At 37.3% G+C, this 13,213-nt stretch overlaps 1 protein-coding gene and 1 non-coding gene across 4 annotated transcripts in view; both read right to left on the bottom strand.

Moving 5' to 3' along the window:
- PDS5B (PDS5 cohesin associated factor B) overlaps positions 1–13,213 on the bottom strand; it is a 194,594-nt gene that overhangs the window by 71,945 nt on the left and 109,436 nt on the right. For all 3 annotated transcript variants that reach the window (XM_049778744.1, XM_049778746.1, XM_049778745.1), the window contains exons 14-16: positions 10,079–10,160; positions 3,696–3,744; positions 2,322–2,461 (exon numbers count right to left, since the gene is read on the bottom strand). In XM_049778744.1, coding sequence (XP_049634701.1) covers positions 2,322–2,461; positions 3,696–3,744; positions 10,079–10,160 — 271 coding nt within the window. The remainder of the gene's footprint in view (positions 1–2,321; positions 2,462–3,695; positions 3,745–10,078; positions 10,161–13,213) is intronic.
- LOC126016927 (U6 spliceosomal RNA) lies at positions 5,408–5,514 on the bottom strand. Its single transcript, XR_007498611.1, has one exon. It is a non-coding gene; the product is annotated as a U6 spliceosomal RNA (small nuclear RNA).

The raw sequence follows: 13,213 nt of genomic DNA, 5'->3' as shown, positions 1-13,213 counted from the left end.
TGTTGTATAATCTTGCTGTAGAGAAAAATGATCATTAACTTAACAGTATTTAAATAATTAACCTACAGGGGCCAGAGAGATGGCATGGAGGTAAGGCATTTGCCTTGCATGCAGAAGCATGGTGGTTCAAATCCGGCATCCCATAGGTCCCTTGAGCCTGCCAGAGTGATTTCTGAGCATCGAGCTAGAAGTACTTAACCCCTGAGTGCTGTTGGGTGTGAACCAAAAACCAAAATAAATAAGTAATCTACAATAAAAAAATAGTTGAGATCCCTATCTCATACTTAACAAAAATACTCTAAAAAAATAATAAATTGCCTTGCACCTGGCTGACTGGGGGTTCGATCCCCAGCATCCCATATGGTCCCTGAGTCTGCCAAGAATGCTTTCTGAGTACAAAACCAAGAGTAACCCTGAGCACCATCAGTATGGTCCCAAAACAAAAACAAAAAAATAAAACTAAGGGTTACTAAATTTGCAAACTCCAGTTAAAGACGGCAGAAGAGTCTGTCTAAAACTAAAGATTCCTGGATCTCATTCTGAACATTCTTTAATCAATCTGGACTGGAGTTGATAATCATCTATTTTTAAAAAAAATATTTTTAAAAAAAATTTGCCTTGCATGCAGCAAGATAAATTTGACCCAAGTTCAAATCCCAGTATCCTATACGGTCCCCTAAGCCTGCCAGCCAGGAGTAATTTCTCTGAGAGTAACCCCTGAGCACTGTAGGATGTAACCAAAACCAAAAACAAAGCAAACAAACACAAAAAGAAGTTTCAGAAGAAAAAATGCAAGGGGTTCGAGTACAAGTTTTGCAAACAAGAGCCCAGAGTCAATCCCTAGAAAACCACACAATCTCTTCTCCCCCCAGCAGAGACAGGGGTAAATCTGAGGACTCATCCCACATCCAAAATTAAGTAAAAGGCAAGAGAAAGTTTCAGGACCAATTATATTAGCAAAATATTACCATGGTAAAATTCTTGACAAGAGGTATGCAGGATATGGAATAAAGGAGTAAAGAATATACCAGGTACATGTAATGCCCTATAACTTGCTCTCCAGTACCACACATCTTCTCACTACTCCAACCCTAACATAGAAGGTTTGCTTCTGATGGCCCCAGCCCCACTGGCTCCAGAGTATTGCAGAAGCCTGAGCACTGAGTCCTCAAACAAGTAAACTAGGATGCATATGGGCCAGTAGTGATCCCTGGGTCAACCTCCCCCAAAGTGCTGGGAATGAACCCCATTTTTAAAATAAGAAAAGAAAAAAGAACCTTGAGAATACTGATAGACTCTATAAGGTAAAATACAATGTATATAAAGGACATCATAAAATAAAAGGCAAACTAACTGATGAATGTTTGCAATTTAACATACAAAACCATGACAAATTTATAAGTTACTAACATAAAAACAAAAATTCCATAAAAACAGGCAGAGATTATAAACATACAGTTAACAAAAGAAATATGAATAGCTAACATATGTATCCAAGGAGAAAAAGTCCTAATTAACAACAAGAAATGTTTTGCTTTAGTTTTCTGATGTTAATCATGGCACTGGTCAAAACTAATTTTATCTTAAAGAAATAATAATGTGGGGCCAGAGAGATAGCACAGCAGTAGGGCATTTGCCTTGTAAGCAGCAGACCCAGGAACAACGGTGGTTCGAATCCCAGGATCCCATATGGTCCCCCATGCCTGCCAGGAGCAATTTCTGAGCAGAGAGACCAGAGTAACCTGAGCGCCACCAGGTGTGACCCAAAAACCAAAACCAAAAAAAAAAAAAAAGAAATAATAATGTCTTGTGAAAATTTATTTAGCTATAAAGATTTAAGATACTCCTTATGTTAATCAAAAATGGGGATTATAGCCGGAGAGATAGATAGCACAGCAGTAGGGCGTTTATCTTGCATGTGGCCCACTCAGGATGAAAGGTAGTTCAATTCCGAGCATCCCACATAGTCCAGAAAGCCAGGAGGTGATTTCTGAGGGCAGAGCCAGGAGTGACCCAAGCACCACCAGGTGTGACCCAAAAACCAAAAAGGGGGGTAGAAGGGATATATGTGTAGTAGTATAGACTGTTTAATAAATTAATGAAGTTATTGCTATGCTTTGTTGTTATTAACTATGTTAGACTGATTTATAATCCAAAAAATATACAAAGCTGTATTGTAACATCTTACTTTGAATAAACATATACCATATAGCAATTATTTCCATAGAAGAATTTTTTTACATAATGAATATAATTTACTTTCATAAAAGGAACAAAAAGATTTGCTTAAACAATTAGCTCTTCAAATTTTTACTCCTTACCACGCAACCTTCAGCCTGCTTGCAGGAACATGTTGGACTAACAAGAACTTCTAACTGTTTTCTTATTTTCTCATCATCTTCTAACACCTGTGTGAATTTCTTCATGAAATCCTGAGCCTTACCAGGATCTGGCAAATTTCCTTAAATTCAATTAAAATAAATTTTAGAAATTTCAAAAAATATTTATTTTTTGTCATTCTTTTGATCACTCTAAATAATAAACCTAATTCACAATTTCAGTTTAATGAGATAATTTGTGGAGTCTTAAATATTTTTACAAAACAAACCTTAAAATATTTTTACAAATAAAACTGACTCCTAATTATACAAAAAAAAAATCACTGATGTCACGAAAATTAAATGTCAATGTGACTAAGACAAATCTTATCACTGCTTCCTCTATATTGTTAGACAGTTTTCTCTTGAAATCTCTATCAAGAAGTTCCATCTCACGGGGCCCAGAGAGATAGCTCAGCGGCGTTTGCCTTGCAAGCAGCCGATCCAGGACCAAAGGTGGTTGGTTCGAATCCCGGTGTCCCATATGGTCCCCCGTGCCTGCCAGGAGCTATTTCTGAGCAGACAGCCAGGAGTAACCCCTGAGCACCGCCGGGTGTGGCCCAAAAACCAAAAAAAAAAAAAAAAAAGAAGTTCCATCTCTGGCACCACATGGCCTCCCTAAGACTGCTGGTCACAACCCAACCAATTAAGCAGATAGTTATAAGTAATAGCATAAAATTACTTGTTTTAGATTATTAAAAAAAACTAAAAACTATGTTTAACCATCTAGAATCAAAGATAATTTGGTCTTACATTCCTATTTAAATTAAAAGTCCCATCACTTAATCTAAAACTCAATGAATTACATTACAGTTATAGTACTTTAGCATTACTTCCTAATACCTCCAGTAATATTCTTTAACATCTCAGAAATCCACCTAGGATCTCCCCTTTCCTATTAAATGAAGCTCAACTAACCCTTCCATGTACTCAAATTGTTCCTCCTATTCATATGCCATATGAATATGAAAAATATGAAAAATTATAATTTTTACTCTTAATTTTGGCTCAGAGTGAAACTATCCCAACAAATTCATACTAAAGCTAGCAGTGCCAAATCAGATTCAATTTTAACAATAAACATATACTTTGATCAATTCTAAAGTAAATTTACATTCTCTCCAGTTCTTAAACACATAAAATTTTTGTATAGTATGTAATATGAATTAAAAAATGACAAAGCCAAGAAAATTCACTTAAAGAAAAAATCAAAACACCTTCACTTCTGCTATATTACCACAACCCCAAATGAAACGTATCAAAAATTAGTTTCAAATAAATTTTAATTATGTAAAAAATTAAAAAAAAGAAACTTACTTGTAATAACCATCACTTTTGAAAATATAGCCTTGACACTGGCATCTGTCTAGAAGACAAAAATTGATCAAATTAAAGCTTCCTGATAAAATATATATGCCCAGAAAATTAAATAAGCATACCCTAGTTACTATTACTCAGGCCCTTAGAGTCACACCACCACTGTATGTTCTTCCTTCGCTGTTTCTAAATTCAATATGATGGGAAAGAAGGAAATGAACTTATGATCCACATTATCACTTCTTCCCTTACTACAAAGTAGTCTGCTTCCAAACATAAACCAAAGTTAATTGCATTTATCTTTTTTTTTTTTTTTTCTATTTTTGCTTCGTGAGAAAAGAGGGGAAATTGGGCAATGCTTGGCTGTGTTCAGGGATCACTCAGGTCAGTTCAAGGGGGATCAAATCTGGTGCTGGGAATCAAAAGTGGGTCAGCTATATGCAATGCAAGATACTTAATCTTATATTCTCTCTCAGACCCTATACTGATCTTTTCCAAAAGGGGGATATTTGGGGTAAGGAAATATTGAGCACAGTGGTAGGGCTTCTGACTTATACACGGCTAACCTGGGTCCACATCCTGGCATCCCATATGGTTCCCCAAGCCCACCAGGAGTGATTCCTAAGTGCAGAGTCAGGAGTAACCCCCAACACAACTGGGGGTGTCACAAAAGAAAAATAAAGATAGATGGGGCCGGAGAGATAACATAGTGGTAGGGCATTTGCCTTGCAAGCAGTTGACCCAGGACCAATGGTGGTTCAAATCCCGGCATCCCATATGGTCATACCCCCCCCCCCTGCCTGCCAGGAGCAATTTCTGAGCAGAGAACCAGGAGTAACTCCTGAGCACCACCGGGTATGGCCCAAAAAGAAAAAAAAAGAAAAAAAGAAAAAGAAAAAAGAAAGAAAAGAAAATACTCGAATTTTTTTTTAATTATTTTACTTCATCTAAGACGATTCAATATATATATATATATATATATATATATATATATATATATACACACACACACACACACACACACAATCTTTTTATTTAGACATGCCTAAAATTTTCAAGGATTATGATAAAACTTAGAGAAAAACATTTAAAATGTCACTGACACATAAATATTATTAATGACAAGTATAAAACTGAATTAGAATATTAATTAGGGTATTTTTAGTTTTGGGTTTTTTTTTTGGGGGGGGGGGGCCACACCCAGCGGTGCTCAGGGGTTACTCCTGGCTGTCTGCTTAGAAATAGCTCCTGGCAGGCACGGGGGACCATATGGGACACCGGGATTTGAACCAACCACCTTTGGTCCTGGATCAGCTGCTTGCAAGGCAAACGCCGCTGTGCTATCTCTCCAGGCCTATTTTTAGATTTTAGGTATTTTACGTAACTTCTACTTCAATAATAATGTCTTCACCACTCTGCTGCATGCAACAGACTCTATAAATTCATACATATGTAAGGTATTTTTAAAATGTTATTGGCTGCTTTCAGGTTTGTATTTTGGTTTTGGTTTTTTTTTTTTTGGGGGGGGGGGACACCAGTGACACTCAAGGGTTACTCCTGGCTATGCACTCAGAAATTGCTCCTGGCTTGGGGGACCATCTGGGACACTGGGGGTTGAAACCGTGGCCGTTCTGGGTCAGCCCCATGTAAGGCAAACGCCCTACCGCTTCGCCATGACTCCAGCCCAGTTTTGTTTGTTTGTTTGTTTGTTTAAAAATATGGAATGCTACACGAATTTGTGTGTCATCCTTGTGCAAGGGCCATGCTAATCTTCTCTGTATCATTCCAATTTTAGTATATGTGCTACCAAAGCAAGCACGAGTTTTGTTTATTTGTATTTTTTTTGGGTTTTGGGCCACACCCGGCGGTACTCAGGGGTTTCTCCTAGCTCAGAAATAGCTCCTGGCAGGCACGGGGGACCATATGGGACACCAGGATTCGAACCAACCACCTTTGGTCCTGAATCGGCTGCTTGCAAGACAAACGCCACTGTGCTATCTCTCTGGGCCCGAGTTTTGTTTATTTTTTAAAATTTCTGAATAACTATGGTGTATGACACTGTGCTAAATAAAAACCAAAATAAGGGGCCGGAGAGATAGCATGGAGGTAAGGTGTTTGCCTTTCATGCAGAAGGTCATCGGTTCGAATCCCGGCATCCCATATGGTCCCCTGTGCCTGCCAGGAGCAATTTCTGAGCATGGAGCCAGGAGTAACCCCTGAGCACTGCCGGGTGTGACCCAAAAACCACAAAAAAAAAAAAAAAAAAAAAACCCAAAATAAAACAAATCAGATAAACTACCTCTACCAAAAAGAATTTGCTGGTAGGAAGGTGAAAGACAAAAGTTATTAGAAGTTTAAGTATTTAGAGTGCTGGAGAGATAGCACAGAGGTAGGGCATTTGTGTTGCACCGCAGATGGCCCAGGATAAAAGGTGGTTCATCCCATATGATCCCCCAAGCCTGCCAGTAGTGACTTCTGAGCACAGAGCCAGCAGCACTGCCGGTGTGACCCCCCCACCCAAAAATGTTTAATTATTTGAAATATTATAGAAACATGTAATATTTTTTAATTGTTTAAAAGAAGAAAGATGTGATGATGGAGTTTTAAGAAACTGTCCCGGGACCAGAGTGATAGCACAGTGGATAGGGCACTGCAGGAGTGATTTGAGTGCAGAGCCAAAAGTAACCCCTCAGCACTGCTAAGGGGGGTAACTCGGGGGGAAGGGGAGGATGGGAGGGAAGAAGGGAGGGAAGGAAAGAGGGACGGAGAAAGGAAGGAGGAGGGGCTGGCGAGGTGGCGCTAGAGGTAAGGTGTTTGCCTTGCAAGCGCTAGCCAAGGAAAGGACCATGGTTCGATCCCCTGGCGTCCCATATGGTCCCCCCAAGCCAGGGGCAATTTCTGAGCACGTAGCCAGGAATAACCCCTGAGCATCAAACAGGTGTGGCCTGAAAAACCAAAAAAAAAAGAAAGAAAGAAATGAAGGAAGGAAGGAAGGAAGGAAGGAAGGAAGGAAGGAAGGAAGGAAGGAAGGAAGGAAGGAAGGAAGGAAGGAAGGAAGGAAGGAAGGAAGGAAGGAAGGAAGGAAGGAAGGAAGGAAGGAGTTCAAGGAGGGAGGGGAGGGAGGGAGGGAGGGAGGGAGGGAGGGAGGGAGGGAGGGAGGGAGGGAGGGAGGGAGGGAGGGAAGAAAGGGAAGGAAGGAAAGAGAGACTGAGGGCAAGGAGGGGAAGGAAGGGAGAAAAGGAAGGAAGGAAGGAAGGAAGGAAGGAAGGAAGGAAGGAAGGAAGGAAGGAAGGAAGGAAGGAAGGAAGGAAGGAAGGAAGGAAGGAAGGAAGGAAGGAAGGAAGGAAGGAAGGAAGGAAGGAAGGAAGGAAGGAAGGAAGGAAAATTGCCTTATAGTAAAAGAAAATAGCATCAACAAAAATAATGGAAATGACAGTCATGTTGAGTGACACATAGCAAATCTATTTATCAAAATGAAATACAAGGGTTACACAAGGAGCTAATTAAGAACTGAGAGGATGAAAAAGAGAGAGAGAGAAGAGAGCTGAACAGGCTGGAATTCATGTTTCAAATAAAGAAAACAGTTTGATGGTGGCTTCTTCTTGGTCCCCCTTAAGCACTTATTTAGCTGGAAGAAGCCATTGACCACAGCTGAGGATGACCCATAAATTAAATAACAATTTTTTAATGAACTAAGTAATAAAGAATGGTAAAAATTAAAAAAAAAAAGGTGCTATTCAATATAGGCTAAATCTGGAATCTCAAGTCCCCCAAGAACTGATGAGTTGTTAAAAAAACGTTGCATATACACAATGGGTATTTTGTAACTTGGCCTTAGAAAAAATAAAGTCGTGCAACTTGCTGCTACATGGATAAATCTAGAGTAAATTAGTCAGTGGGAATGAGATAGATATTTATTCTGTTAACTTCATAAGGGAGTAACAAAGCTCCCAAAAAAAAAAAAATGAAGATCAGGGGAACTGTTCTTCAGTAGAAGCTTGCTACTACTAGAATTCTAGTAATTCTAGCAAGCTATTACTAGAATGTGGGGAGAAGAGTCAGGATGTGGAAGGGACTAATAGGATAATGGTGTAGGAGGAAAGTGGCTGCCACAGAGGCAGGCTGAGGAGTGGGGAGTGGGCTTAGATACTGGTGAAGGGATTGATTGGTGTTGGAACATTGCACACCTAAAACCAGGAATATCCACTCAATTTTGTGATTCATGGTAATTCAATTAAAAAAACCACACACCTAAAATGACTATGAAGTATCTAACAGTCTTCCTTGCAAAATAAGAATATAAGCCACTTAAAAATTAAACACAAATCTGTACTTATTTCTAATTTTAACTCTATAATGTTAAATTTCAATTAAAGACTCTTAGTTTTCTGACAAATTCCAAACTATTCTCCCTTTTCCTGTTTATTCTTCAACCCCACAATGAATGAGAATTCTATTTCATGTGTATTACTCAATTTGGATAAGGCAATTTAAAGGAAAATACCACATAACAAAGTAAATATTCTCACCTAATTAAGAACTGAACTTATAATTTCACCTAAAACTAAACAGAAAAAAAAATGAAACCCTTCCCAAAATCTTTATCAACAATGGGAATAAACTCCCATTAAATTTTAAAGGGGCAGCAAAAATGAAAAACTTATATTTGATTACAATCTCACATATTGTCATTTGTAATAAATCACTTAGCATTTATCGTAAGTGTAATAATGCCTTCAAACTTATGGGCTAATTTTAAATGTTCATTAAAAACATGTTTTAATTATTCATCTTTAATAACACTTCTCCATCTTTCGCCAAAAGGAAATAAATTAATACAGTACTAGGTAGCAAAGGGCATTTTATCCCAGCCTCCTAGCAATAACACAGTAACTCATGTATTTTACTGTAATCTTGAAACATAGGTTTTACTGGTCAAACACTAATTTAAATGATGTTCCCCAACTTCCTCTCTTTTGAAAAAATTTAGAAAATCCCCTAAATCTAGTTTTCATTTACTAAATATATAGAAAACCCATTCTCTTACACCCAGTACTCTGTATATAATTAACCCCCTATAAGGATATTATTGTCAGTGAATTATAACAACATTATATTTAGCTTATAAAATAATTTATTTCTAAGCGTCAATCAGGTAAACAAGTGCTCTGAAATGCTTTACAATTTTTCTCCATAAGTTAGTGTGTGATCTGTCATATATCACTCAACCAACCAGATTTAGCACACCAATTTTTAGGACAGAGTCAAACTTATAATTAGAAAAACCTAAAATACTTTACTTTTAGTTTATTCCATAAGTAAAAAAGCACATTTCCAGTACCAAAAAAGCATAAACATCAAGGATGCATTTTTGGCAAAGGTTACAATTTTTATCCCACTACAAACTGATAAATGTTTTAAAAAGTAACGATACGGGGCTGGAGCGATAGCACAGTGGCAGGGCATTTGCCTTGCATGTTGCTGACCCAAGACCAATGAGGGTTTGATCCCCAGCATCCCATATGGTTGATCCCCTGAGCCTCCCAGGAGCAATTTCTGAGTGCAGAGCCAGGAGTAACTCTTAAATGCCACCAGATGTGGCCCCCAAACAAAACAATACAAAAAAAGTAACAATATTAATACTCATTTAAATGCTGTTTTGATCAATTATACCCCTTCTAAGTTGACATATGTGGCTCCAAAACAAAAACAAAACAAAATAAATTATGCTAAATATACCCAAAATAAAATGTATAACTGAATGAATTCTGAAATTAAATAATTATTGAGCCACTGTTAAAATTCTCCTAGTATTAACTATAAATAAAAATACCAATATATTTAATTGTAATTGATTTGGAAAACTCTGCAAAACAAAACTAAAAAAAAAAATGAGAGCATTCACTATAACACAGAAAAAGTATAATTTTATTCTGTTTTGTGTGCTTTCAATTATGAAGTCCTTATCTTAATTTTAAAGCTTAAAAATAAAATGCCACCGAATTTTCAGGCACATTTGTTTTCCTGCTGGGTAAGACTTTTTACTACTAGACTAAATTTAGATTTTTCTTCATAAAGTTCTTAAAAATCTTAAGAATTATAGGCTAGAGAGCTCAACAGGTTGAATATATATTTGCATTTAGGAGAGGCCCAAATTCAATCCCTAGCAATCCCATGGTTCCCCCAAACACTAAGACAGGAATAGTCCCAGAGTAACACTGAGTGAGACTACAAAACCAAAATATATAGCGCTTAGTGATCATAAATTGTAATTACAACAATTCATATTATATTCATTGTTTAAATGTACCAACAATGCTAACAAGAAACCAAAATATAGAATTTAACATCAAAGAAACAATTTTCTAATGATTTTAACTTACTTTAGGTTGTTTAATTAAGTCAAGCAAATCCTTTACTTGGTGTCTGAGCAGATTTTGACATTTCCACATTTCATTCAATGCTCTGAAAAAGACAAATATATGAATTTATGTAATCTTTCCAGAATATTCTATATTCCTTATTTTAAGTTCAGATTATAGGGGATGGAGTAATAGTGCAGAAAAAGACAGCATGCATGCAACTGATCCAAATTCAATCCATGGCATTACATATGGTTTCCAAGCCTCACTGGGAATAAGGCTGGAGCAGTCAGGCATGGTTCAAACCACCATTCCCCCACCACACATATACCCAAAAAAAACCCGTAAAGTTTAAATCACAAATAAAGAAAAGTGACATATAGTAAAACTCCTAACACTATGAAACTGATGGTATATAGAGGATAAATGGAATCAAAATATCAAAGAATTATAAACTGAATTATAAACTTCAGTAATAAAGGCGGGGAGGAACGGAGTAGATACTCTAGTCTAGTAGATAGAATAATAAAAAGAAATCAGACACAGAGAAGTTAGCCCTCCTTCTAAAACAATAACATTGTATTTTGATGTATTTTATTTAAGCAGTCTAGAGTTTTTAGGATATGCTTATTTGATTTAAAACAAAAACTTAAAAGTGAAAATAAATTAGATAGACTGACAGGGCCAGGGATGGAAGAACAAATGCCTTCCTTCTATGTGAGAAGAGCAGCCTTGGGCTTCACTACAAGCACCCAGTCATCAATATCTCAAAGTGAGGCCTTGATGGCCCACAAATACCACAGGGTTCATACAGGGTTAGTTGTGGCACGCACATTTTTTATAAAAGGACATTTATATAAAATCATAAAAACATCTTCAAAGAAATCAAACAATACTTTTTATTTTGTTCCTGTTTTATTCCTATTAATCCCCATTATCACTAATGGAAACCTGCAATGTTAAAGCATAGAAAATATTTTTCTTTTTATAGGCAATTATTTAGTATTCTCCCTTCTGCTTCATAACAACCTATTTTAAAAGCACCTTCACATTTTTGTTTCTGCTTTTGGGTCAAGCCCAGGATACTGTTCCTGGAATTGTGAGGAAGGTATCCAACGATCACTTCCTCATTTCCTGAAGAAATGTGATGTTGTCACTGAACCCGAGTATAAAGCATGAGCACTGGTCCTTACATAGACTATCTTCCCTGAGAAAAAGAACTTTCAACATCTTAACGTGCACTGCTTACTATCTAAATAGGTTCATGCAGGATTTCAAATTTTCTCAAAAAGGCACAGTGTAAACTAATTAGAAGAGTTGGTATAGAACTACGTCAAAGAGCCTCTTCCCTTTGTCCAACTTGGAAAGGCATAGATGGAACAATCTCTTGTGGTATTCGACAAAGTTCACCTACTGCTGTGGTGATGTGCTGGCTTAAGTACATCAGATGTTGACTTCCTTCATTTCGTTTTGGTTTTGTGCCACACTTGGCAGTGCTCAGGACTTATTTCTGGCTTGCAGTTGGTGATTACTCCTGGCATGGCTTGGGAACCATAAAGGATCCATAAAGGATCATGGCCCTGTCAGCCACAGGCAAGGCAAGTGCCTGACCTGCTGTATAATCTCTCTGGTTCCCCGCTGACTTTTTTTTTTTTTTTTTTTTTTTGGGGGGGGGGTCACACCCGGCAGCACTCAGGAATCACTCCTGGCTCCATGCTTAGAAATCGCTCCTGGCAGGCTCAGGGGATCACATGGGATGCCGGGATTCGAACCACTGTCCTTCTGCATCTAAGGCAAACACCTTACCGCTGTGCTATCTCTCCGGCCCCCTAACTTCTATTTTTAAGTCACAATCCTACCTCATTTAAAAAAAAAAAGTATTCACGATGTTATTAGATTTACAGAACTTGGTTAAGTGAAAATTTCATTGCTTTTACGAACTTAGTTATGGGAAAATTCTATTGCCTCTTGCAACAACTTATTTCATTCTTAAAATTTTTTCTTTTTAACAAAAAAATCATTCTTCTCGAATAATGTATCAAGTAAGATCTATAAATGTCAAACTTAGTTTTTGCTTAAAAGTATGTCATTTTTTTCCTGACTTCAGTTTGGCTAATCAAAAGTATAGGCTCTGATATCAAATATGTTGTTTGAAATATATCTCACAGCTCATCCATTCCAAGATGCCACCAATTATACTATAAAGAAAAGGATTCAAATTCCACAGATAACAGCATGTGAAATTTTTATGGTAAAAAATATGGAAGGGGTTACAAAAATAATACTATAGTTAAATCATAGTCATGTATGTAGTCACCTCAATTCTATCCCAGTCATGTCCTTCCCCCATACCACACCTACCTCCCCATGCAGCATCAGGTGCAGCTGTGACCCTGAATGCCTACAAACACTACTACCAGCATAGCCAAGGTAATCCCTAACAACATGACGGCCTCACAGCATAACCTCAAAAACTGGCACTAAATCACCAGTCTAGTTAGCAGAGAATCACAGGGAAGAGAACCTCAGGCCTCCTGAGTACTACTTAGGAAACTAATAAAACCAAATGTGGGTGAAAAAACACCACAAATGTGGTGGGAATCTTTATTACTATATATATATACACAGTGGGGAAAATTGAGCTCTAGAAACAGGCAAAACTGAGTTCAAATCTTAGTTTTATCTCTGATTACTTGTGTGATTCTGTGGGATTTGGTACATTATGTTTAAATCTGGAAAATGGTCACCATTGTTGTAGGATAGCAACCAATGTTCTATGAAGGACACAGTTATTATTTTTAACCTTTGTAGACTACATGGTCTTTGTTGAAACCACTCTTCTTTGCCAATATTTATTTCTGTGCCTGAAATATAGTAGGTACCATGAAATGCACATTTCTCCCCTCTATAATCTCTTCCTCAACCTTTCCATAGGACAGGAAAAGTGTTTCAGAGGGAAAATTAAAAAGTCCCATTAAGCTACACACAATGTGAATAAAAACCATACCCAACATTTCAGACTTCCAATTTTTAAACAATAAATTTCAATGGTTGCAACTGCTTATAGTCAAGTACTAAGGACCAACACTGCCTAAAATCTAGAGCAAATCAATCTTAGACTGCAATTTCCTAATGCTCAACACAATTTAGTTAGCG

The sequence above is a fragment of the Suncus etruscus genome, chromosome 8 (assembly GCF_024139225.1).
Source record: "Suncus etruscus isolate mSunEtr1 chromosome 8, mSunEtr1.pri.cur, whole genome shotgun sequence".
Taxonomy (NCBI): Eukaryota; Metazoa; Chordata; class Mammalia; order Eulipotyphla; family Soricidae; genus Suncus; species Suncus etruscus.
Note: the sequence above shows the minus strand (reverse complement) of the source record. Positions and strands in the feature narration are given on the sequence as shown.